This window comes from Macaca nemestrina, chromosome X (assembly GCF_043159975.1).
Source record: "Macaca nemestrina isolate mMacNem1 chromosome X, mMacNem.hap1, whole genome shotgun sequence".
Classification (NCBI taxonomy): domain Eukaryota; kingdom Metazoa; phylum Chordata; class Mammalia; order Primates; family Cercopithecidae; genus Macaca; species Macaca nemestrina.
Genome location: NC_092145.1, coordinates 137,267,739 through 137,291,971, shown reverse-complemented (window position 1 = coordinate 137,291,971; position 24,233 = coordinate 137,267,739). Strand labels below are relative to the sequence as shown.

General features: G+C 40.1%; 1 protein-coding gene across 1 annotated transcript in view; it reads left to right on the top strand.

Annotated features, from left to right (window-relative positions):
* The window catches only part of LOC105478227 (patched domain containing 1), a 65,018-nt gene extending 41,178 nt beyond the window's left edge, over positions 1–23,840 (top strand). The window contains exons 2-3 of the mRNA XM_011735352.3: positions 5,308–5,968; positions 18,483–23,840. Of these exons, the coding sequence (XP_011733654.1) occupies positions 5,308–5,968; positions 18,483–20,137 (2,316 nt within the window). The 3' untranslated portion in view covers positions 20,138–23,840. The remainder of the gene's footprint in view (positions 1–5,307; positions 5,969–18,482) is intronic.
* Positions 23,841–24,233: the final 393 nt, after the last annotated feature.

Below are 24,233 nucleotides of genomic sequence, written 5' to 3'. Positions count from 1 at the left end.
AACTTCTGTGTGTCAGAAAAGCATACTTCAAGTAGCTGTAATAATGTTTAAATTGATATTTATTAAGTTAACTTTCTCTCACCTAGTGTCTGATTATGTCGTTTGTGGATATCACTCATCTTAGAATTATGTAGTGTTAAAACTGGAAGGGTCTGTCCTTAAATATTAGCTAGAGCAACACCCTTTTTTACTGATAAATATGAGACCTGAAGTTTCAGACTTAAAGAAGCAGAGTGGCATACCTGAGGTTTCTGACACTCTTAAGGTAGGTAACAGAAGCCACACTGGAAGCCAAAACTTCTTATTACTGGATTCCACTGTGCCCCAGGACCGCTTTTCTTAGGAAGCCTGTCTTTGAAAAGTTTTTTGTAAAATTTTTTATTATACTTTAAGTTCTAGGGTACATGTGCCCAACGTGCAGGTTTGTTACATATGTATACATGTGCCATGTTGGTGTGCTGCACCCATTAACTCGTCATTTACATTAGGTATATCTCCTAATGCTATCCCTCCCCCTACCCCCACCCCATGACAGGCCTTGGTGTGTGATGTTCCCCTTCCTGTGTCCAAGTGTTCTCATATTGCAGCGCTATTCACAATAGCAAAGATTTGGAACCGACCCACATGTCCATCAATGACTGACTAGATTAAGAAAATGTGGCACTTATACACCATGGAATACTATGCAGCCATTAAAAAGGATGAGTTCATGTCCTTTGTAGGGACATGGATGCAGCTAGAAACCATCTTTCTCAGCAAACTATCGCAAGGACAAAAAACCAAACACCGCATGTTCTGACTCATAGGTGGGAATTGAACAATGAAAAGTTTTATTTAGCAACATCAGAGGCTGGATGGAGATTAAAATTGTTAAACTCTAAACCCATCCCCTTTATTACCTGTTAATACTGCCATGTAACGTTGCTGCTGTCTGAACATGAGTTTCGCTGTTTGGATTATTTCTGATCTCTCTTATTGGACCCCAGATCTCCAACTGTGGCCATCCCATAGCTCAGTCATATCCGCTGCCAGTTATTTGAAGCAGGTGGGCTGACATTTCTTTATCCACCGCCAGGTTGTCTTCATGCTCACTGCTGAATTTGTTGGTCTATGCTAAGTGTCCTGCTGTGAAGTGAGACTTGAGAATCAGGTCTGTCCTTATTTACTGGCTCATCTTAGGTAAGCTATTCAAAGTCACTAGGCCTTAGTTGCACCAGCTATAAAATGAGGATTATAGTGTCACCATTGCCATAGAGTTGGTTTTAAATACATTTTTTAACTGTATAGAAAGCACTTAGAAAACTAATTACTATTATCATTATCATTCTTAACCTGAAGGATGATGAGAGCAAAGAAGCTAATAATTTACATGATGCATTCAGAGCTTCAGATTAAAACTAATCTCAATTTAACATTCAGTTTTGGCCTCTTTGGCAGCAAATACAATTAATAATCAAAAATATTGTGATTGAAATTGACACTGGATCGGGCTTTACTAGTACAAAGCACTTGGCGTTGTTTACTGTTAGGATTTTCCCTTTGTTTTGGACATTGCATCTCATGTGATTTTTTTCCATCTGCGAGTGCAAGCACGCTAAATTCAGGGAAATTATGCTATTATTGACAACATAGTAGATTTGATAAGTACTTGTTGAATGTGTGTTGAATGAATAATCTAGAATCTATACATAGTTATGGAAACATGGATTATATGTTATTTCACACGACAGATTTAGACCACATTAAGGGTCAGGATGATTAGTTTGTGTCATTTTTCCCTTCTTTTTTTTTTTTTTTTTGAGACGGAGTCTCATGCTGTTGCCCAGGCTGGAGTGCAGTGGCGCGATCTCGGCTCACTGCAAGCTCCGCCTCCTGGGTTCACGCCATTCTCCTGCCTCAGCCTCCTGAGTAGCTGGGACTACAGGCGCCCGCCACCGCGCCCGGCTAATTTTTTGTATTTTTAGTAGAGACGGGGTTTCACTGTGGTCTCGATCTCCTGACCTTGTGATCCGCCCACCTCGGCCTCCCAAAGTGCTGGGATTACAGGCTTGAGCCACCGCGCCCGGCCTTTCCCTTCTTTTTATTTTCTGAGAAGAGTGTCTCTTACCTAGTTCAATAACAAGCTTATGTGGATTGCAGTTGTTCATTTTGTGGTTTATCTGAAGCATAGCTTCAAACCCTAGCTTCCTTTTCCTCCTGTGAATATATCTGGTACTACAGTTTAGAACATCCACTAATGTTTCTACTGCCTTGAGTGGGGTTCTTTTAGGAAAGTAAATCAGGACACGCTAAAACTCGGTATAGGCAGATGTTCAGGTAGCATGTGCAGTATATCTGCCCATGGCTATGTGGATTTCCAAGAGTGGATTGTGTCTGTATTTCATGTGTATTCATAAGCACCAAAGATCAGAACTGAGCCACTGCAGAAGTCATGGAAGGGAGTCTCAACTCCTTGTTATAACCCTTATTATCCCACAGTAGAATCCTACGGATTCCCCCTGCTGGGTGGGTGGCGTCAGCCAACACCCTCTCTCTGGCTGCTTTGTCACTCTGCAGAACTCTGCCACTCAGAAGCAAGAGTGACATGTTCTACCCACCACTCTATCGGAACGTCAAGGCAGTTTCATCTTACAGCAGCTCTGGAACTGAGTTAAGAAACCTTCCCTCTCAAACTTCATTAAGATTCTCATTTTCCAAGACTCCCTCCTATGGTCTTGTAGTACGTGGGTTAACATGGTATCTGTTTTCTTCGATGTATGGTCCTAGGGGTCATAGCAGTAGATCTGCAGAGTTGGAAGATCACTAAATAGTTTACAACTCCCCACCCAGCAGGGCATAGTCGTCATAGAGAATGGATGGAAAATATCCCCTTGCTATAATTGGGTTCAGCCCTGTGGCTTAACACCATCTTATTTGGCAATCTTTTTCTCTTGACATATTTAGTAATCACTTTAAGGGAGATTTATTACACTGCCCATGGGAACAAACAATGCACTAAATATTACACTTAGGCATGCTTTCAATACCACTCCTTTTCTAGCCTATTCTGAATCTTTTCCCAAAGTCTTTCTTCAACGCTTATCAAAACTCTCTCTTGTCTTTAAATTCCTCTAAGTTCTTCTTTCTTCCAAAATAACCGTTTATAATTTGAAATATTTTGTAACTAGGAGTTCTTTTAATCAAAATTCACTGGGCCATGCTTCGAGAAGAATTGATAAAAACACGCTTTCACAGCTTAAAATCATTGAAGACATTTTTCTCACAATTAATCCCAAAGCATCAAAACAAACATTTAGCATATGATTAGGCTGTGAAAGTAGCCTCCTAGGGGTGTGTGTGTGTGTGTGTGTGTGTTTACATATTTATGTAAAGGAATTCAAATTATTTCAGCCAAACATAATTCAATGAAATGTTTTCTGATCCTGTGGGTTGGTACCCATGAAGAGATGTGGGGCAAGGAGCCACTGAGAATTAGGATTCTCAACTCATGCTCTGTGCTAATGAAAGGACTTTGACAGCTGGTGCCCCTCAGACATTTTTTTAAAAGCATAATGTCCCACTCATCCAAGCACATGCACAGCAAAGTGTCTTAACAGATAATCTATTTAGAACAGATTTGAGAGAAAATATATCAGGATCGTGGAGAAGGTAGTGAGTTGTAGTGGCACAGCTACAGTATAACAACTGTGTGAATGTTAAATTCTAGCTTCTTTACAGATGACATGTCCTTCATTCATCAGATATGTCATAATGGCTATCTATACTCTTGAGAGAGTCCACTCAGTGCTAAGCACAGTCGTAGATGTACTAGTTTACTTAACACTCGACTACATATTTGTCACTGGCCTCAATTTGCACACGGGCCACATTTTATACAGAGAAAGCAAAGCCACCATGAGGATAAGCTGCTGGTGAGTCAAAACTAAGGACCTGTGTAGCTACCACTGAAACAGTACCATGATGCCATTTTTAAAAAGACAGTCATGAGCCCCGCCCTTCCTCCTACCTACATGGTCTCCCTGAGCCCCAGTTTTCTTATCTGTAAAGTGACTTGTTGAGAGAATTTAAGGCGTGAAGCCCTGACACGTGGTAATAGCTCATTTAAGTCCCTTAGTACAACCACACCCTTGACTGCCTTGTTTTCTTATCTTACTAGATTACACATACTTGTACATATCTGAAATTGAGCATTGGTGACTTTTAGGGGTGGGGCAGTAAAAGCACAAATTCAGAAATTAGTTGCTAACAAGAACCTTAGTCATTCAGATGCCTAGAGGTGTATGGTGAGGGGCCAAGAGCACAGGTTCTGGAGCCAGACTGCCTGGTGTAGCCCAGCTCTGCCTATTACTATGTGTGTGACACTGGGCAAGTGACTTGACTTCTCTGTATTTCCTCATCTGTAAAATGAAGCTAGTACTTATGCCTACTTTGTAATTTGCTGCAAGGATTAAATAAGTTTATCTGTATAAAGAGCCTAGAATTGTGCCTGGCATGTAGTAGGGGCAGTTAAATTAGTGCTTGTATTCTCATGCGTATTTTGATGACAAGCATTCAGCACCTGGGCACAGCAAATTCAATATGGAGCAAGGTGTGTAGAATAAATCCCATTGTTCTGCTTTAGCATGATTCCCATATATCCAAGCCAGGCTCTTACAGTTATAGCTCCCTTCCCATACATGTAGGCGAGGAAAGCCAGAGAAAACAAGGACCCTCAAGGTAAACCTCTTGTCTTTTATGGTAGAGAGTGATTTAATTGGATAAAGAGATCATTTAGCTGCCCTGCAAATCAGCATCAGAGGAGGAGTCAGCAGAGGATATCTGCATTTGGAATTGCACCTTAGTTCACTTTTTATGTTACATTTTCAAGAAGGAAACTAAACAGGGGACCTATATAAGATTTCCCAAAAGTATAGACCAATTGGGTCACAAATAAAGAACACGTGGAAAGAACACTGGTGCTTTAATGCAGCATTTCTCAAACGTCAGCTGCATCAGAATTCTTAAGAGGGCTTGTGAAAACCCAAATTCCTGGGCTCCACCCCAGAAATTCTGATTTACCAGGTCCGTGTGGGGCTAAGAATTTTCATTTCTGACAAGCTCCCAGGTTGTGCTGCTGCTGTTGTTCTAGGGGCCACATTGTGAGAACCACTGGTCAAATGTGTGTTTCACATTCCTGCTACCTATTTCTGATCTAGGTTTATAACATTTAATTTGAACTGTTTAGCTTACAGATGGAATGTCTACCCTCTCCAAAAAACAAAAATAGAAATATTTGATTAATAAATACTGTCATTTTTTTCCCCACAGTTGCATGCTGCTGTCACCAAGATCCAGGTTCCAAGGCCTGGTTTTAATTACACATTTGCCCATATATGTATCCTGAATAATGATAAGACTTGCATCGTGGATGACATAGTGCACGTCCTGGAAGAGCTAAAGAACGCTCGGGCCACCAATCGGACCAATTTTGCTATCACATACCCAATCACTCACTTAAAGGACGGGAGGGCTGTGTACAATGGGCACCAGCTTGGGGGCGTCACTGTGCACAGCAAAGACCGGGTGAAATCTGCAGAGGCCATCCAGCTCACCTACTACCTGCAGTCAATCAACAGTCTAAATGACATGGTGGCCGAGAGGTGGGAGTCCAGCTTCTGCGACACTGTCAGACTGTTTCAGAAATCCAACAGCAAAGTCAAAATGTACCCTTACACGTCCTCCTCACTGAGGGAAGATTTCCAGAAGACCAGCCGCGTATCAGAACGTTACCTGGTCACCAGCCTGATCCTGGTGGTTACCATGGCCATCCTTTGCTGCTCTATGCAGGACTGCGTCCGCAGCAAACCCTGGCTAGGCCTGCTCGGATTGGTGACCATAAGCCTGGCCACTCTCACTGCAGCTGGGATCATCAATCTTACTGGTGGGAAATATAATTCCACCTTCCTGGGAGTCCCTTTCGTCATGCTAGGTAATTACTACCCTTCATTTTTCTGTTTCCTCCTGCTGGTGGTGTTGACTGGGTTCCTAAAAGGCCAGGAATAGCCATCTAACAACTTTGTTTCATTTATAGTATCTTCATTTTGCCCAAAAGTCCTGGGACCAACTCTATAAAGTGCTGGTAATCAGCGAAAAACAACCTAATCTGGTAAATGTGCCAGAAGTTCAAAGTCCTGGGTTCTAGCACTGACTCTCCATTGAGCAGCCATGTGGTGTTTAGCAGGTATTAATCTTCTCTGTGTCCCAGTGTCTTAGGTTGGGCTTCCCCATAAGCAGGGCCCTGAGACAAAGATTTGGATACAAGTAGTGTATTGGAAGGTGAGCCCAGGAAGCACCAATATGGGCGTGAGGAAGTGAGACAGGAAGGCAGGCAGTTGAAGGTATGTTAATGAGCCCAAGGTATATTACATTCTGCCCATTGCTGTGGGCACCTGTGGTTCAGCCCCACTGGGGACCTTTGGGAGACCTTGTAAAACACACTTCAGAGAGGTCCTCCCCCGGTGTGAGGAATTTGGGCTATTTTCCCACAGACGGCTTGTGATTAATTGAGGGCTGCTCCCCAGGCCAGTTAACTCCCAGCACTTCCCAGGGAAGACCGGGCACACTCCTGCAGCCAGAGAAATCCTTCAGGTGACTTTGTAGTCAAGCCTTCAGCAAGCTCAAGAATGGGGAATGGGAGGGCATGCTGAGAGTGTCTGCTACTCTCAGTTTCCCCACCTTATAAATAGAGTGGATGTGAGCATCACACAAAAGGACATGATAAATGTATAAGAACTTTGAGAGTGACATGTGAGAAACCATTAGGAAGTAACTTTTTTTCCTATTCTTACTATGAACTCAGGAGAATATTTTAAAGCGATGCTGATGGTGACAGGGTGCTTCCAGTGTGTTCACTCATAGGGGCTGCAGGAACTCCCTGATAGAGATTAATGGTCAAAACAAAGCCATAGTGGCCATAACATCGGTTGCCCTGTCCATCTGTTATCAAAAATGGCATGCCCAGCAAGCCTGATGGCAGGGTTCTTGCGGGCCAAGGATTCAAGAGGTTCACTTTCCCCCTTTTCTATAGCAGCTTCTTATCAATTCCTTTAACAAAATTAAAATGTCATTTGGAATCATTTTTAACATGACAAATGAAGTGGCACTTTTTTGTTAACTAAGAAATAACCACCGTTGAGTTCATTAGTGTGCCTTATGCCCTGTTTTAGAGTAGTAGAAAAGAATTTCCTCAGGAAATCTCAGCTGTGTTATGGGCACATGATAAGCAGGGCTGGTGGGGCTGCAAAGCCACAGAATTACATTCGGCCCTCGATTCTCCGTGGCCTGAGGAATTGAAACCTAGTCAATAAACATATACTGGTAGCTTTTGTGAAAAGCTGGGCACCGTAAGGAGACTGAGCAGCCTGATGATTTAATAATGTACTTGTCACTGCTGAAAACAACAGAGAAGAAGGCTGCTGTACCTCCTCCTGAATTCAGTCTATTAAGAAAGCAGCATAACTTGCCTCTTTACAATAACCCCAAGACCATGTGGGTTGACTGTGGAATACAGGGTGGTTCCTTGAAGAGTGAGTAGGACTGAGTATTAGTAGCTTCCACAGAGGCCTGTATCAAGGTTGAAATTAAGATGTTTTGCTCACGATTAGTCACAATCTTGAATGTTTTGGGGGTTACGGGAAGGGTTTTCATTTCATTTGTTTTTTAGCTTTTCATTTTCTTGCTGCTTTTGTGGGAGGAAGAGAAATAGGAGTAAGAAAAGAGTGGAGAACTGAAGGGAGATCGTGAGGTTCTTAAGGTGAGGCAAAAGGACGCTGGAGCTAGAAAAAGGACAATCAGTGCTGATTTTATGACATTCCAGGTTGTTACCAGTGAGCTCAAAGCATGTTAGAATATTTAAAACTTCTGAAAAATTAATTTACTAAGTAAAATAAAATTATAATATTTAAAGTTTCTTAAAATTAATTTTAAGTAAAGTAAAATAGCAGTATTCAAAACTTAATTTTATTAAAAATGAAATTGTAATATTCAAAACTTCTTAAGATTAGTTTTATAAAGTAAATTGAAATATTTAAAATTTCTTAAAACTTACTTTTTTGTACTTTTTTAAAGAGGTTTTAAATATTGTAAGGGAAAGTCAACACAAAACAGACTATGGCAGATAGTATTGGTGCAAGGATGAAAGAGATGGTAGGATGGAAAGATGCTGTTAGCAGGGAAGTGTCTTTAAAAAACAAATCCAGAAATAGTAATGCCACAGATCCGCAGACTGAGTATCACTGAACTTTACATCAGAGTTCAATTCAGAAAAAATCTGGCATTTGCAGTGAAAGAGACCATGCACCACAGGTGCCCAATAAGCCCTTGTTTGCAATTTGTGAGGAATGTTATGTGCATTGATTTGATGGCAGTTTTCCCTGCTGACAATCAGTGTGCAACCTTTCTGTACATTCTCAGCCCAAAGCGTTCTCAAATTACTTAGTCATAACATGAAAGGAAGCTACATGTTTTAGTAGCTAAGGCCCATTTGCAATAAATACTTTGCACGATGTAATGGGTGCTTAATATGCTCATAAAGCTAACAGTGCCTGGATTTAGGATGGTCGCCCTCCTGTATTTCTCAGATAAACTCTTCATTTTTAAGAGTTTATAAAATGAAATATAAGCAAGAGCCGCTTCATAAATGTTGCATTCAAGGCCATCGCTTAATTCTGGGTTTTTTTGATGACCATTCCTAAAATACCAGTAAATATTTCAAATGACTAAGAAGAAATTCAGTGCTAAGGGTTTTAGCACTACAAAAAACTGTCCGGTATTTAAATTTTCCTGTCTGTAGCTTAAAATGGCTATGCTTAACCTAAGTAGATTTAAGCAAAACTTGATTTAGTATGTTATATAAATACAATATCAAATCAAAAAGCCTCATTTAAAAGGTAAAGTATCTTAGAAAAAGTCTCAAACAGACATTTCCTTGGCTGTCAGTAGGTCTACAATGTGATAAACATTATAGATTTAAAATTCAACAAACTGAACATTGTCAGTGTGATTCTGGTCACATAGGCCAAATCCAGCCAAATGCCAAAATGACACTAGATTTAGAATGGAAAAATTTAAGATCACGTGTGAAGCAGTATTAACCTGACAAAATTCCAGAAGAGGAAAGAATTTGGATAAACTCTTAAGAGTTCACCATAATGGGATGTGACTGTGTGTTTCTAGCCAAGATGATATGTGACAGTTCTGGCAATAAGAATATATCCTACACAGATGAATCATTTTGGCAATGATGTAAGCATAGATACATCATGATTTAGAATGTTTTTAATCAGTGTTGTGCATACTAGACAATCCCACTTCTGCCAAAACCTCTGTCCAGATGAGTCATATCAGTTTATTTAGAGCTGAAATCCTAAAAGGTCTACAGTATTATAAATGTTCATCGACATTTTTTAGTTACTCTAATTTGGAGAAGAGTTTATTTGGTCTATACCCTTATCGTGCATAAAATAATATCCCTTCTTTCCAAATATATTGATAACAAGTAGTGAGTTACTTGAATTGCTATTTGTGAATATATGATGCTAATTATTTTAATCTGTTATAGAATTTCCTTTAAAGGGTGAAGATTTACACCATTATTCTCCAGTTGGGTATGATTTTTAAAATTGGCATAGGTTTTCTATGTGCAAGCTCTCCTTACGGACTTAATGTTTCCACAGCTTTGCTGATCAGATACAAATCAGGAAAGGGGTAGAATGTTAGAGGACATAGAAGGGAACCAAAGGAAAGTTTTCTCCCTTCTGCATCTGGAAGATTTGTTGCTTCATGTACATCCTGTACAACTAAAAAGGAGAATTGAAGTCATAGTGAAAGAGTTTGGATATTAGTTTCTACATGTAATCTAGTTTATAAAGGTTGCTTTGCATTTATCAAGATACAAGAGCCCCAGAGATTTATGAGATGAAAAATACTCTTTAAGCCCTTTTTCAGATGTTTGGGATTTGACGTCAGCGGTTAGATCCCGGGTATCCTCTTCCTTTTGAATTATCCAACCAGGCCACTCAGATTCAAGGATGTGAAAGGAAGAAAGAATTAGTGGATTATTTCTAATTTGCGGATTAGTGCTAGGAAAAGAATAATAGCAGGGAAGTTTGGCTTCTTTCAGCTGTGTATTTTAAGATTATTCATATGTAGCAGAAACCAGAAGATTGGGTTCCATTCTTCAAAAATTTGTTCTCATATGATGCCACTTGAAATGTAATGCAGTACATGGAGCTCATAAAAAGGGAAGGGTAAAAATACTCATGCAAAAAATTTAGTTCCAACTGAAAAATTGTAATTATTATTTTTGCTCTAAACTTAAGCAAACCTGAAAGGTTTTGCTTTCCTGATGAGTATTCTGATATATTTCTAAAGTCACGAGAAAATGGGGGAAAAATCAGTCAGATAATAATAAAATTTAAGCCATATGAAATTGCCAATATCCAACCATTTTTGGCCTACAAACTTGGTACCACTATCTGGTCATTTTTGAACTACAAAAATGGTAATTTTGTGTGGTTCAGCCTAATACATTATTGTAGAAATCCATTATTTGTAACAATATGACAATTTACCTGATGGAGTAGAAGTATATTAGAATGCTGTAGAAATTCTTTGCTTAGATATAAATCAGTAATAGGTTCAGCATGTTATAGAGAAAAAAACTGATAAGAGTTTTGTTGTTCACATTTTTGTGTACATCTATTTTTTAAAAAGACATTTTATTTTACAGTATTTCCAAAGTTTGTCTCCCTAATATCTTTTTTTTTGTAATGGCCCATGGTCATTATGGGACTAATTTCCAAGGAGATTATGTAATTTAGGCTTGTAATTTGTTCTTGCCCTTTTATTCTTATGCTCCACCAATCATACTAGGGTGAGAGTAGGTGGAAAGAAATAGATTTAGGGGAATGGAATAAAACAAGTTTTATTGTTCTATTTTTAACCATAAAGTAAGACAAGAACAGGACTTGGGGGCACAAATCCAGGAAGGCAGAACTCAGGCAGAGGAATACAAAAGGGCTTTGTCTTTGACCCAGGATTCCCAGATATCCCCTGGGTGGTCTCTCTACCCGGTCTTGCCCAGGGAATGAGGGAGTGACAGACCCTGTAAAGCTAGGGCAGCAGGAGGCAACATGAGGACACTGAACTAAACATAGACCCTGAGGAGGAATACCTAGCATCTACATTTGGACTGGACACCCAGAAAGTCACAGCTGGGCAGTCTTGACCAGATGGATATACAGAAGCTCACAACCCAAACAGGTTCATAGTTATTGTCAAGGAAACCCTGCATTTCACCAAGGCTATTTTATTACTCAAGAACCAAAATATAGACAGATGGAGCCCAAGAGAGGGATTCTATAGCCCCTTCTCTACACTGATTGGTGTAGCAACACTAACATTATTTTGCCTCATCAGTAACATAAATTTCACATCAGCCTACTATTCATCTTGTGTGTATGTGTGTCTTTATAACCTATATGCATAATATATATTATATATCACATTAGCTGTATTATATATCATATGCAATATGATATGTAGTAAGCTCATGTTATGTATTTATATGTATACAATGTGTTTATAACACATATTATGTAATATATATTGCTTGAATATTTAAATAGAAGTACTATATATTTCTCTGTATATATTATCTGGTATATAGAGTCCAACATTTTATATGTAAATATATAAAATATATTTGAATAAGATATGCCATATATACATGTTTATATATTACATCTGTATTCTATATAAAAAGAAATTACACAATGACCATAGCACATATTATGGGCCACATTTATACACACTGGTCTTATATAATGTACATACACACAATATTGAAATACTTTATCTTTAAACAAGGAAGAGCTATAAGCAAATTCATTTCTAGGGCTCTCTTTTGCAGCTATCTAGTGAAGAAAAATCATTTCTAAGACTAAAACCCAATGCTCTGATTAGAATTTTCAAAATGTGACAAGTATCTGGTACAAAGAGTAAGATGTGTGTGTTCCCCCTGATGTGAGCATCTGTCTTTACTTAAACAGAGTACACCTTTATTCTTACTCTTAACTGTGAGACAAAACAGGCTGCGATAAACCAAACAATTCAGCTTAGAAAGTAAATGTTTGTAACTGGCAAAGTGTGAATGTAACCCAATTAATGAACTTCTCCCTGAAAATAGATGTTACTCAACCCAGACATATATACACTTTAAATTTCTTCTAAAAAAAACCACAAAAATCATGAATTTATGTGGATGTCATTGAAAAACAGGCATCTTATAAACATGAGCTACTTAGTGAAGTTTTTCTAAGAATAAAATAGGCTTTAAGCAGATTCTGCTTACGGATTATAGTCTATGAATTTTTGAGAAGAATATAGTAATTTTATTTCCATATATGAAATTTAGCACTGCCCAGGCATGCTATAAACAGCTTCATTGACTCATGACATTAAATGTTTTCACGTTGAAACTGAAAGATCATCCATCAATCAGCAAGCCATCCCATTTCCTCCTTCTTAGCCATTCCTTACTTTGAGGAACTCAGGATGAAGAAATCCTGCTAGTGTGGAAAGGATTAAAATGTGAGTAGCACCCAAAGGCATCTATCAGCTGCTGTGTTGTGGCTATGTACATTGGGACAGGTGGGAGAATCTGGGCCTGAAGAAAAATCTGACTTACAAAATCCAGAAGTATTGTACAAAGTAGATCGATTTGCCTATGACTATTCATTGAAAACAAAACAACAACAACACCACCAACAACAAATCACCCAGACTGTCTCCAATAGCAAAACCACTAAATACATTTAAAATATTATTCACTTTATGAGCAACTTTCCAGAAGTATATCTACTGGGTAAAGAAAGGTTAACTGTCAACTATTTGTTAGTGGATTCTGTCTTACTGAATTATAAACAACCCTGAAGGCTTTGATCAGGCCCCAGAAAGTTCTGGGTGACAGTAAGATTTAATCTCGAGGGTGCTTGATAGTCACCCTCAGTGATGGGAGGATTGGCCAGTTGAGTTTTTTTCCACCATTAGTGTTATTTATCATCTGTGCTTCTTTTTCTCTTCATTAGCTGCAAAGTCTGAGAGTTAACAACACATTCAGATATAAAAATTCTTTTGAAAAGAAGAAAAATTATTAGCCTAAATTTTTTTTTTTTTTTTAAGAGGGAGTCTCACTCTGTTGCTCAGGCTGGAGTGCAGTGACGCGATCTCACTGAAAGCTCCACCTCCTGGGTTCACGCCATTCTCCTGCCTCAGCCTCCTGAATAGCTGGGACTACAGGCACCCGCCACCACGCCCGGCTAATTTTTCGTATTTTTAGTAGAAACGGGGTTTCACCGTGTTACCCAGGATGGTCTCAAACTCCTGACCTCGTGATCCACCCGCCTCGGCCTCTGAAAGTGCTAGGATTACAGGCATGAGCCACCGCACCCGGCCTAGCCTAAATTCTTTAATATTTTATTTTATTAGATGACAACCCCAAAGTTTACTGCAAATAAAATTAATAAAAGCAGTTTTCTTTTTAAAATCACACTCCTGGCCCAAATTTTGCCTCAGCATTAGTGAAGAACCCTACTGGCCTGACTAAAACCTCGAGCTGCCTCAGAGTATTCACTCATGAATAATTAGAACTTGGCGCTCTCTTCTTTCTCTCTCTCTCTCTCTCTCTTTATATGTGTGTGTGTGTTTTCACATACTAATATGCATTTGTTCTTATGCATGTAACAATACAGACATGCAGTGTAACAAAAATAGAAACAAACATCTTGAATATGCTTTTAAAGGACAAGAGAATGCTTTAAAAGCATTTTTATCTTCAAAATCTGATAGAATCAAGATGTGTTTAACAGTTCCCGTTGGCAACTCCTCAGTCTTACACTGTGACTGTAAAAGAAGGAATCCCCTGGGATGTTGTATCATCCAGGGTAATCCTTAGAATGTCAGGATGTCAGGATGTTGAGGTTCCTGATATCCTCACTATGATATAGTCTTTTACCTCAAGGTCTCAGGCTGTGACCTGGCCCTCAAATGATGAGTCATGACTCCCATTACCACCACAGGGTCCCTAGTGACCAAAATCAAAATCTGTATTTAGGTAGCTCCGCCCTGCCCCCACCCCATGAGTTCTGTCACCAGGGAGTCCTTGTGAACAGACTTGGGATTTTGGAGATGGGAAATTGTTACTTGCCAAAGTTATGCTTTATGCCAATGACATAGGCCCACTGGTCAGATTTCACAGAGAAGCTTAAAGAACTCCTACTTTGTAGAGAAGTTTTTAAACCTAGAGTGCAAAGCAAACAGCAGTACTTTTGCTTTTAAAATACCTTTTTAAAAAGTAGGAAACAATTGTCAGACCTCTGAAAAGTATCTTCAGTCCACATGCAGTATCTGTTTGCCCACGTCTGCAAGATTTGGTGTTAGAGTTCCGCTTGCTGGACTACAGCCCCAGAATTAAGAGAGTGGGCTGGGCGCAGTGGCTCACGCCTGTAATCCCAGCGCTTTGGGAGGCCGAGGCAGGCGGATCACCTGAGGTCAGGAGTTCAAGACCAGCCTGGCCAATATGGTGAAACCCCGTCTCTACTAAAAATACAAAAATTACCCAGGCATGGTGGCGCGTGCCTGTAATCCCAGCTACCCGGGAGGCTGAGGCAGGGGAATCACTGGAATTTAGGAGGCAGAGGCTGCAGTGAACCGAGATTACGCCACTGCACTCCACCCTGGGAGATCGAGTGAGACTCCATCTCAAAAAAAAAAAAAAAAAATAGAGCAATGAATGATGGTGATGCTAAAGAATGGAGCCATCCACTGAAAGAGGAAAGTGGAGAGGAACAGAACCTACCAAAATCTATCTTCTCTGCCTCTCCTTGACTCCAAGTGGCTCAGTTTCTGGAGTGCTAGTAAAAGATAAGGTCAGACCTGACTGGAGGAAAAACTGAAGAAATTCATCTCTGTGAAATTCTCCTACCTGCCATTTCCTCTTTATTCCATCCCCACTTCCATTCTCTGTCCCATTCCCCAGACCTAAGAGAAGCTGTTTCAGTAGACCACTGTCTCAGAGAAGTTTGCATTTAAAAGGATACCCTTGAAAGTTCCAAGGGGAACTCAGGTATAGTTCCAGCATTCTGGAGGGCAGGATGGGCCTCATGTCCTAGGGCTTTTGGAATGTGTCTCCCCTTGAATCCAGGCCAGAAAACAGGGTCCTCACTGATGGGCTTTCCTATAGGATAACAGGCCAACCTCTTCGGCAAAAATACCCAGCTGTAAGCCAGGACTACTGCCAGCCAGGCACTCCAGGCTGCTAATCCTTAAGAGGTGACCACAGCTGTGTTGGCACTTGTCCCTCCCTTGACTGACAAAGCTTCAGGAAGGAGGCCCAGTTATGGTGTCAGCAATTGTTCCAGAAATCCAAAGGGCTCTTGTAAGATGCTGTGGAACTCCAGTTTGGGGTTTCGGGTGTAGGAATCTGCTAGAGAGGTGTGGCTTGAGAAAGAGAAATCTGACCTATCAGGAATGGTGGTAGGGGCCTTTGGAGGCAAAGCCAGGGATAACTAGCAATAAATGCTGAGTGATCAGTTAGAACAAATTCTTTCTCAGGGCCTCTTCTGATTTCTGTGAGTGGCTGCATGTACACACCTGTAGCAAGAAGAACTAAGGAAAGGCATTGTTTCCAAAACCCCAAGAATAAAATTAGAATTCTCTTTGGAGCTGCCCCCAAACCAAGAACATATGCAAAAAGAGCCAGGACTCAGTATAAAAGATCAAACTATAGAAGGACAAGGCATTTAAAATGCAGCAACAGAACTCAAGAGAGAAGCCAACAGCCTACTTCCACCTTTCCTTGATTTTGATTACTTTCATTCTGGGCCCTGGAGCCTCAGTCTTGTCACCTAATATCTCTGTTAATTCAAATTCCTTTTCTCAATTAGCTTCTAAGATTATTCAACAGCAAGGTAAGAAATTGATTCCTATTGTATTTTCCAAGAATCAGGGTCAGATAATGTCATTATAAAACATCACACTGATTTTTAAAAGAACTGCAAAACAGATTTAAGTTCTATTATATGGCTAATTCTAATTCTGCTACATGCTTTATTTTCTTGCCATATTTAATGACTCAGTACTAAAACCCTGTTTTAATTTTTTATGTGTTTCTGGCAAGTAAGTATCATTAAAAAATTATTTCCCATTTAGAGTGACCCCCTGAAGTGTGCTTTGCCCACCAAAGCTTACTTGCTCTACATGGCCCCAGGAAAAAAAAAAAAAAAAAAAAAAAAAAGTCAATATTACTTCTTCAGGGACAGTGCCTCAGAGATACTCTCTTTTTACCCTCATTGTCAAGGGAATGGTTACTTAATCAAAGGTCAGTGGGTCCATCTTGAAAATATACTAGAAACAGATTTACTTATGTTCCGTCTCCAGACTAGATGTTAACTACCTAAGCATAATTAGCAACAGGATGCCAGTCAATGAGTATACTTTTTACTTCATGTCTGGGGAGTTTAGGTGCCTTCATTTTAATAGGGGCCTTGGTGCTAGTTATCAAATTGACAGTCTTGACCTGACTTCTAAAAGTGGCTGTAAAACGATGCCTAGTAAATTAAGATAAATGCCAAATTCCTCTGAGGAAATAGGCCTAAATCATTACTGTGAAATGGGCATTCAGGTTTGGGGCCAGGACTTCACAATAAGGATATAAATACTAGCCTGGGCATGAGGGAAGATGTGCACTTAGCTATTGTACACACAAGATAACAGTGACTCACTTTATTCAGCATTATGCTTGGCTGGAGATTTTAAATTCCTTTTTAAAAACAAGACTGTTGTACCACAGGGTAAAGATTTTATTATCCTCAATAATGGGATTGAATATGCCAAGGCATGGAAACAGGAAATTCAATCTGCTGATACTCAGTGCCAAGACAGGGGTTATCGAAATCCACAATGGGTCACTTTGGTGGGCTTTCCAATGTTGCAGTGGCCTGGAAACACAGGGACCTGAAGTAGGGAAATGTCTGACTCCAACTAGGAGAGGTGGTAGAAGTCATGCTAGATCAGGTTCCAGGCAGTAGTATGGAGTCAGAACATGGGCATTTACTGTACCTCTGCTATTTCAGTATTGCTGAAATACTAAACCGGGAGGCGAAGGCACTAAGCAGTTATGCAGAGGGGTTACTGATCTGGCTCTTTCCCACAGATGCCACTATCAAATAGTGCAGAGAAGCTAGCAGAGTCACTGCTGACGTATTATATCACTGCTTGATAAGTCATGTATGAATAACCAAAATTGGTCAAACAGATCCCTGAAGACAAATTGCAAGTCATAAACCTTCAACCTGAATCCTAATTTTTATCAATAACCAGGAGAGTTCATATTTATCTTATTTTTTCTGTGTTTTCTTCACTGAAACTTCTTCACTCCTACTTATTTTGCTTCCCTCTTTCTCAGATTTATTGCTTCCTGCCCTGATATTTGGGGAGGGAAAAAAGAGGGGGCTGTGATTTAGTTTCCTGTCAAGACTCAAATTAAATACACTGCCTATTTATCACTAAAACCCGCCAGTTGGCCAATTTTAAATGAGGTGACGGGACATTAACTCAGAACCCTCTGCCCACTGTCTTCCTCTGCACTGACCCCTAGCCAGACTTGTGGGAATGGAAAGCAAAATGATGAGTGTCCAGACATCTTCTTTTCTCTGGAATGTTCCACCAACCAGACTTCACCAATAACCCTAAGCTATTAATGGGAAAAATCCCCAGGAGACATATGCACAAGTTTAATCAGCTTTTATTCTTTTTAGAGTCAGGGTCTTGCTCTGCTACCCAGGCTGGAGTGCAGTAGCACAATCATAGCTCACTGCAGCCTCCAATTCCCAGGCTCAAGAGATCTACCTACCTCAGCCTCCCGAGTAGCTAAGACTACAGATATGAGCCACGATTCCTGGCTAAGTTCTTTCATTTTCTTTCTTTCTTTCTTTCTTTTTTTTTCTTGAGAGAGGGTCTTGCTACATTGCCCAGGCTGGTATCAAACTCCTGGTCTCAAGTCATCTTCCTTCCTCAGTCTCCCAAGTTGCTAGGATTACAGGCATGAGCCACCATGCCTGGCTCTACTCAGCTTTCTATAGGCAAAAGTTCATCTAAGTGCAGTTTGGTTGGTGGAACACTCCAAAGAAGAGAACTTTCTTAAGCCAGAGGGAATATGAAGATCTTTGCTTCTCTAGCTGCCCTTTCATTATCTATTAACATTTATGATTCATCAAAACATGGGTCTATCTCCCCATAGGAGAAATCATTGGCATTCACATACCCATCACCACTAGGGTTGGTTACGTTTGCCTTGACCCAGTAGTCCCTCATCATCAAGTTGATTTCCCTCTTAAGAGATTAGTCCTTTAAACTTATGCTCTGGTCTTTTTCTGCCCCCTTAGGTCATGGATTATATGGGACTTTTGAAATGTTATCCTCCTGGAGGAAAACTAGAGAAGACCAACATGTTAAAGAGAGAACTGCAGCAGTCTATGCAGACTCCATGCTCTCCTTTTCTCTCACCACTGCCATGTACCTGGTCACCTTTGGCATAGGGGCCAGCCCTTTCACAAACATTGAGGCAGCCAGGATTTTCTGCTGCAATTCCTGTATTGCAATCTTCTTCAACTACCTCTATGTACTCTCGTTTTATGGTTCCAGCCTAGTGTTCACTGGCTACATAGAAAACAATTACCAGCATAGTATCTTCTGTAGAAAAGTCCCAAAGCCTGAGGCATTGCAGGAGAAGCCGGCATGGTACAGGTTTCTCCTGACAGCCAGATTCAGTGAGGACACAACCGAAGGCGAGGAAGCGAACACTTACGAGAGTCACCTATTGGTATGTTTCCTCAAACGCTATTACTGTGACTGGATAACCAACACCTATGTCAAGCCTTTTGTAGTTCTCTTTTACCTTATTTATATTTCCTTTGCCTTAATGGGCTATCTGCAGGTCAGTGAAGGGTCAGACCTTAGTAACATCGTAGCAACCGCGACACAGACCATTGAGTACACTACTGCCCAGCAAAAGTACTTTAGCAACTACAGTCCTGTGATTGGGTTTTACATATATGAGTCTATAGAATACTGGAACACTAGTGTCCAAGAAGATGTTCTAGAATACACCAAGGGGTTTGTGCGGATATCCTGGTTTGAGAGCTATTTAAATTACCTTCGGAAACTCAATGTATCCACTGGCTTGCCTAAGAAAAATTTCACAGACATGTTGAGGAATTCCTTTCTGAAAGCCCCTCAATTTTCACATTTTCAAGAGGACATCATCTTCTCTAAAAAATACAATGATGAGGTCGATGTAGTGGCCTCCAGAATGTTTCTGGTGGCCAAGACCATGGAAACAAACAGAGAAGAACTCTATGATCTCTTGGAAACCCTGAGGAGACTTTCTGTCACCTCCAAGGTGAAGTTCATCGTCTTCAATCCGTCCTTTGTGTACATGGATCGATATGCCTCCTCTCTGGGAGCCCCCCTGCACAACTCCTGCATCAGTGCTTTGTTCCTGCTCTTCTTCTCGGCATTCCTGGTGGCAGATTCACTGATTAACGTCTGGATCACTCTAACAGTTGTGTCCGTGGAGTTTGGAGTGATAGGTTTCATGACATTATGGAAAGTAGAACTGGACTGCATTTCTGTGCTATGCTTAATTTATGGAATTAATTACACAATTGACAATTGTGCTCCACTGTTATCCACATTTGTTCTGGGCAAGGATTTCACAAGAACTAAATGGGTAAAAAATGCCCTGGAAGTGCATGGGGTAGCTATTTTACAGAGTTACCTCTGCTATATTGTTGGTCTGATTCCTCTTGCAGCTGTGCCTTCAAATCTGACCTGTACACTGTTCAGGTGCTTGTTTTTAATAGCATTTGTCACCTTCTTTCACTGCTTTGCCATTTTACCTGTGATACTGACTTTCCTGCCACCCTCTAAGAAAAAAAGGAAAGAGAAGAAAAATCCTGAGAACCGGGAGGAAATTGAGTGTGTAGAAATGGTGGATATCGATAGTACCCGTGTGGTTGACCAAATTACAACAGTGTGATAATGTCTGCTTGGTATATTTTCACCTTAGGTCTTATCAAGACCAAAGAGATTATGTTAATGAAACAATTAAATTCAAAGTTGTTCCCTTTTTTAAAGATAGGAAACAGGCATTGCCAAAAAAAAAAAAAAGTAAGAGACAGTGGGGAGAAATGGGCATGGCATATTTTCAGTCTTTAAAACAAAAGAGTTGTTATGAGAATTCACACACACACACACACACACACACACACACCCTAGGAGACCTATAGTCTCTTAAACTAAGATCAAATAGAAGAAAGCTTATTAACAAGCAGGATCCTGTCTTATCCAAACTGCAGATGTTGCTGGCATTGTGACAAAACCCACTGATAGAAAGGTCAACTGCCAAGGCAGAAACAGCTTTTAAGCATTGTTCAAACAATAAGGCTTCCAGAACTTCTGTAGAGCAGTAGCTCCAGCCATGGTCTGTGGTTTGAGGTTTTAGCTGTCTCACCTAGCTCCCTAACACCAAAGGAGATGCTCTGAAAGTTCTGACCAGCAAAAGCAAGCCAGAGCCTTGGAAACTGATACGTGGTAGAGTGGCCATCACTCATGGACTAAAGTTGTTTCACCCCTAAATTCACCCAGGTGAAGCAGTTTTGTTGTCTAGAATGAAATTATCATATTCCCCCATTGGTATGCTTTTAACATTTGTATAGTTTGGTTTGGTTAAAACACCTTAAAACCAATGACAGCTCCAGCACTGCAGAACTGGTGTGATTCTATTTTGGAAGAGCTTGTCACTTGTCACCAAATGGGTCTGCTTTATTAGTTACAGCTCTTGGCAGGAGGATCCAGGGACCCAAAACCACAGAGCCAAACCCAAATACCTGGCATGATGGAGCAAAAGCAGGTGTCTACTTGGACCCAGATATAGTGTCTCCATTTTAACAACGACAACAAAATAGCCAGCTGGTACAGCTGTTTGTGGTTGGCCCTACATGCATTTTTTGCATGGATACCCAGAAACATCTGCCCACGCATGACTGAGGGTAAAAAACGAACACTGAAATAGTAATTTGCTGTTGCTTCCAACTTGTAGTGCCAGTCTGCGTTTGCTATGAAACACACCTGCTCAGAGACAGAGAGGGGAAGATCTTTGGTAAGTCTAAGTCCTGACACTGAGAAGCTTTGTAGAAGTGCAGGGAGATAAAGGGCCAAAAGGGAGACAGATGGAAAAGACTGGACAAAGTATTCACTAATACAAATCTATCAATGATGGCAGTCCAATTCTCTTACTAAACTGGCTGCACCTCACCTTGCTGGTTCCCCACACACCTTTTTTGATGTCCTTCTACTTCATCATAGCAAGGCCCTTCTGTGTATTAACAAGCCTAGATATTTACACTCTTGACTTCCAGTATCTACAGAAGAATGGTTCATAGATCTATACAGAAATGGGTTAGATCTAAAAAGGCTGTATACGTTGTCCAGGCCCCTGCATTTCTTTAAATTTATAAAAATGAAGCTAAAACCTGGTTACATTTATAGCAAATATCTACAGTATTTTTCCCTTTTGGAGATGTAGCTTATTTAGACATCTATAGTGGTAAGCATTTCCCAAAAGCATCTTACCTTTCTGAACCTTAGCAGACATGCTGTGCAAGTTACCCATCTTCTGCAGAGGAGGAAACTGAGACCTAGGAGAATAAAGTGACTCACTCAGGTCACACCACTAAAGGATTTTCATCATTTCAGCATACCTAAGACAGGGCAGGCCAATTTTCAGTTTTCTCATAAGATGGCTATTACTCCTCTCAAAATGCATTTCCAAAGAAGGAACACAGGACTTTATTGGCCACAGGGCAGACATGTTTTTAGTGTCTGGGATTAAAATGTTTGAGGTTTAGGTTTGCCGTTGTCTTTCCAAAACAGCAAAAAAGCCCAAATAATTCAGATGTAACCATACCAAGTGCAAACCTATGCTTTCTATTTCATGTACTGTTGTCCATACAGTTCTAAATACATGTGCAGGGGATTGTAGCTAATGCATTACGCACTTGCTCAGTCTCCCCTGCAGACACACTAAGTGATAATACAAGTGTTATGCACTCAACTAGAAGATAATAAGCTTTAATCTGAGGACAAGTACAGTCCTCACAAAAGGGCAAGTTTGCATAATAGATCTTCGATCAATTCTGTCTCCAAGGGGCCTGCAACTAGGCTATTATTTATAAACACAACTGAAGAGGGGATTGGTTTTATTCTTAAATCATATGTTGCTAAATCATTTTCTGAACAGTGTGTTCTAAATCAGTCATTGATTTAGTGTCAGCCACGTGGAGCACCTCGGCTTAAAGCGACTCCACAAAACTGACACAACACACACACCAATTAAATGGATTTTGTTGAGAATTTAATCATTCAATTTGGTCAACCAGAATGACTTACTGTGAAACTTTGTTTTATGACAGATAGTAGTTTTCCAAGTTGATTGAGTCTCTGTATACCCTGGGATATTGTATTTTTTAATGAAGGGCATTTTCAAACTTGTCAACTTCTCTTTTCAGCACTTGAAATGAAGGCTTATGGAATTCTGACTGTGAAATGAATTTTTCTATTGGGAGATTATGCATGCCAAGCTTTATTATTTATTGTTAGATAATTATTATTTATTTGTTAATACTGATTATTGATTATTGCTCTGCCGCATTGGTTTAGCCCCACTGTGGAGAAGACACTTTAGAAGTAACTCAGAATCACATCCCCATAAAATCTAAGTCTTTACTTCATCAAGTTTTACTTTTTGAATTACTATAAAGAGGGGAAAATTGATCCCTGCAAACACTTGAAGAAGCGGTGTTTTTTCCTTTCAATTAATTCCAACCAAGACATTAACGTCCACTTTACCAAAGAAACTTATTTGATTGGTTTTGAGTTGGTGTTTGTTGTTTGTTTACCAAAGAAAATATTCCATTCATCAAAAATATTTCTCCTGGTCAACTAAAAAACTGTCATACTGGGATTTTTTTAGCCATTCATAAAGAAAATTTTTAAAAGTCAAGGTAAGGGTGATATTAGTGAGTGAAACTCAGAAGAAGATGTAAATTCACAAGGAATGTGGTGTTTGCAAGAAAAAAAGTGATACTTGAAATAGGGCATTATTGTTTAGCCTACAGCAACATTCCAACAAGTAGCATCAGGGCTCCTCAGGTTAAAAGAAGTATAGTTTGTTCCAGAGAAAAACGAAGACAAACCCTCATGAAATGTTTCTCCATTGTTCCAGCTCATAAGTTTTACTTTGTGTTGGGTTTTGGAGTCTTTAGTTTCTTTGATGTTTGTTTTGCTTTAATTTGGTTTGTGGTTTGTGTTTGCTTGTGTTTGCTTCTGCCTTTCCTACCACTTTCACTCCCTCAGTTTTCAGTCAGAAGTGTGATAATCAGATGCCATCCTCCATGGCCATGCTTTTTGTACAATATACTGCTCCAAATGAGGCCCTTGGTAACCCTTATGACCCTTTAATTCTAACTAACCATCAACCAATCGTAAGTGGCATTCTGAAACCATGACACCACTTTTCTCCAGTGCCAATGACGGGGTTCAGCTGTGTCCATCACAAGAAAAGGTGGAATGGGCAGCTGTCTTGGGGGTGTGGCATGAGGCAGAACCTCTTGGACACAAATGTTACCTTCCTCATAATGGCTTTATTCTTTTGGATCCTATTAAAGTACCCCTGTAGCTTATAGTAGTGTTTGACCTCTGACTGTTTTCTCATCTGTAAAATGGGGATAATATCAGTAAATATCTTTACATTCAGCAAATACTTATTGAGTGCCAAATATTGCCCAGATACTGTTCTAGAGACTGGGGACACAACAGTCAACAAATCAGATTTTTAAAAATCTGCGCTCGTAGAGCCTACCTTTGCGTGACATTGCAGTTATATTGTGGGGATTGAGTGAGATGAGAGATGACATTTGGAAAGCACACTTGGAAAGGCCTGGCAAAGAAAAGAGACTCAAGACATTATTTGTAATTCTTCATTCTCGCACAGTAGCACTAGGGCTCGGGATGTAAAGCTACTGAGAAGTACACTTGAGCCTGAGATTAGGGCTACAAATACAGTGAGTTGCCAC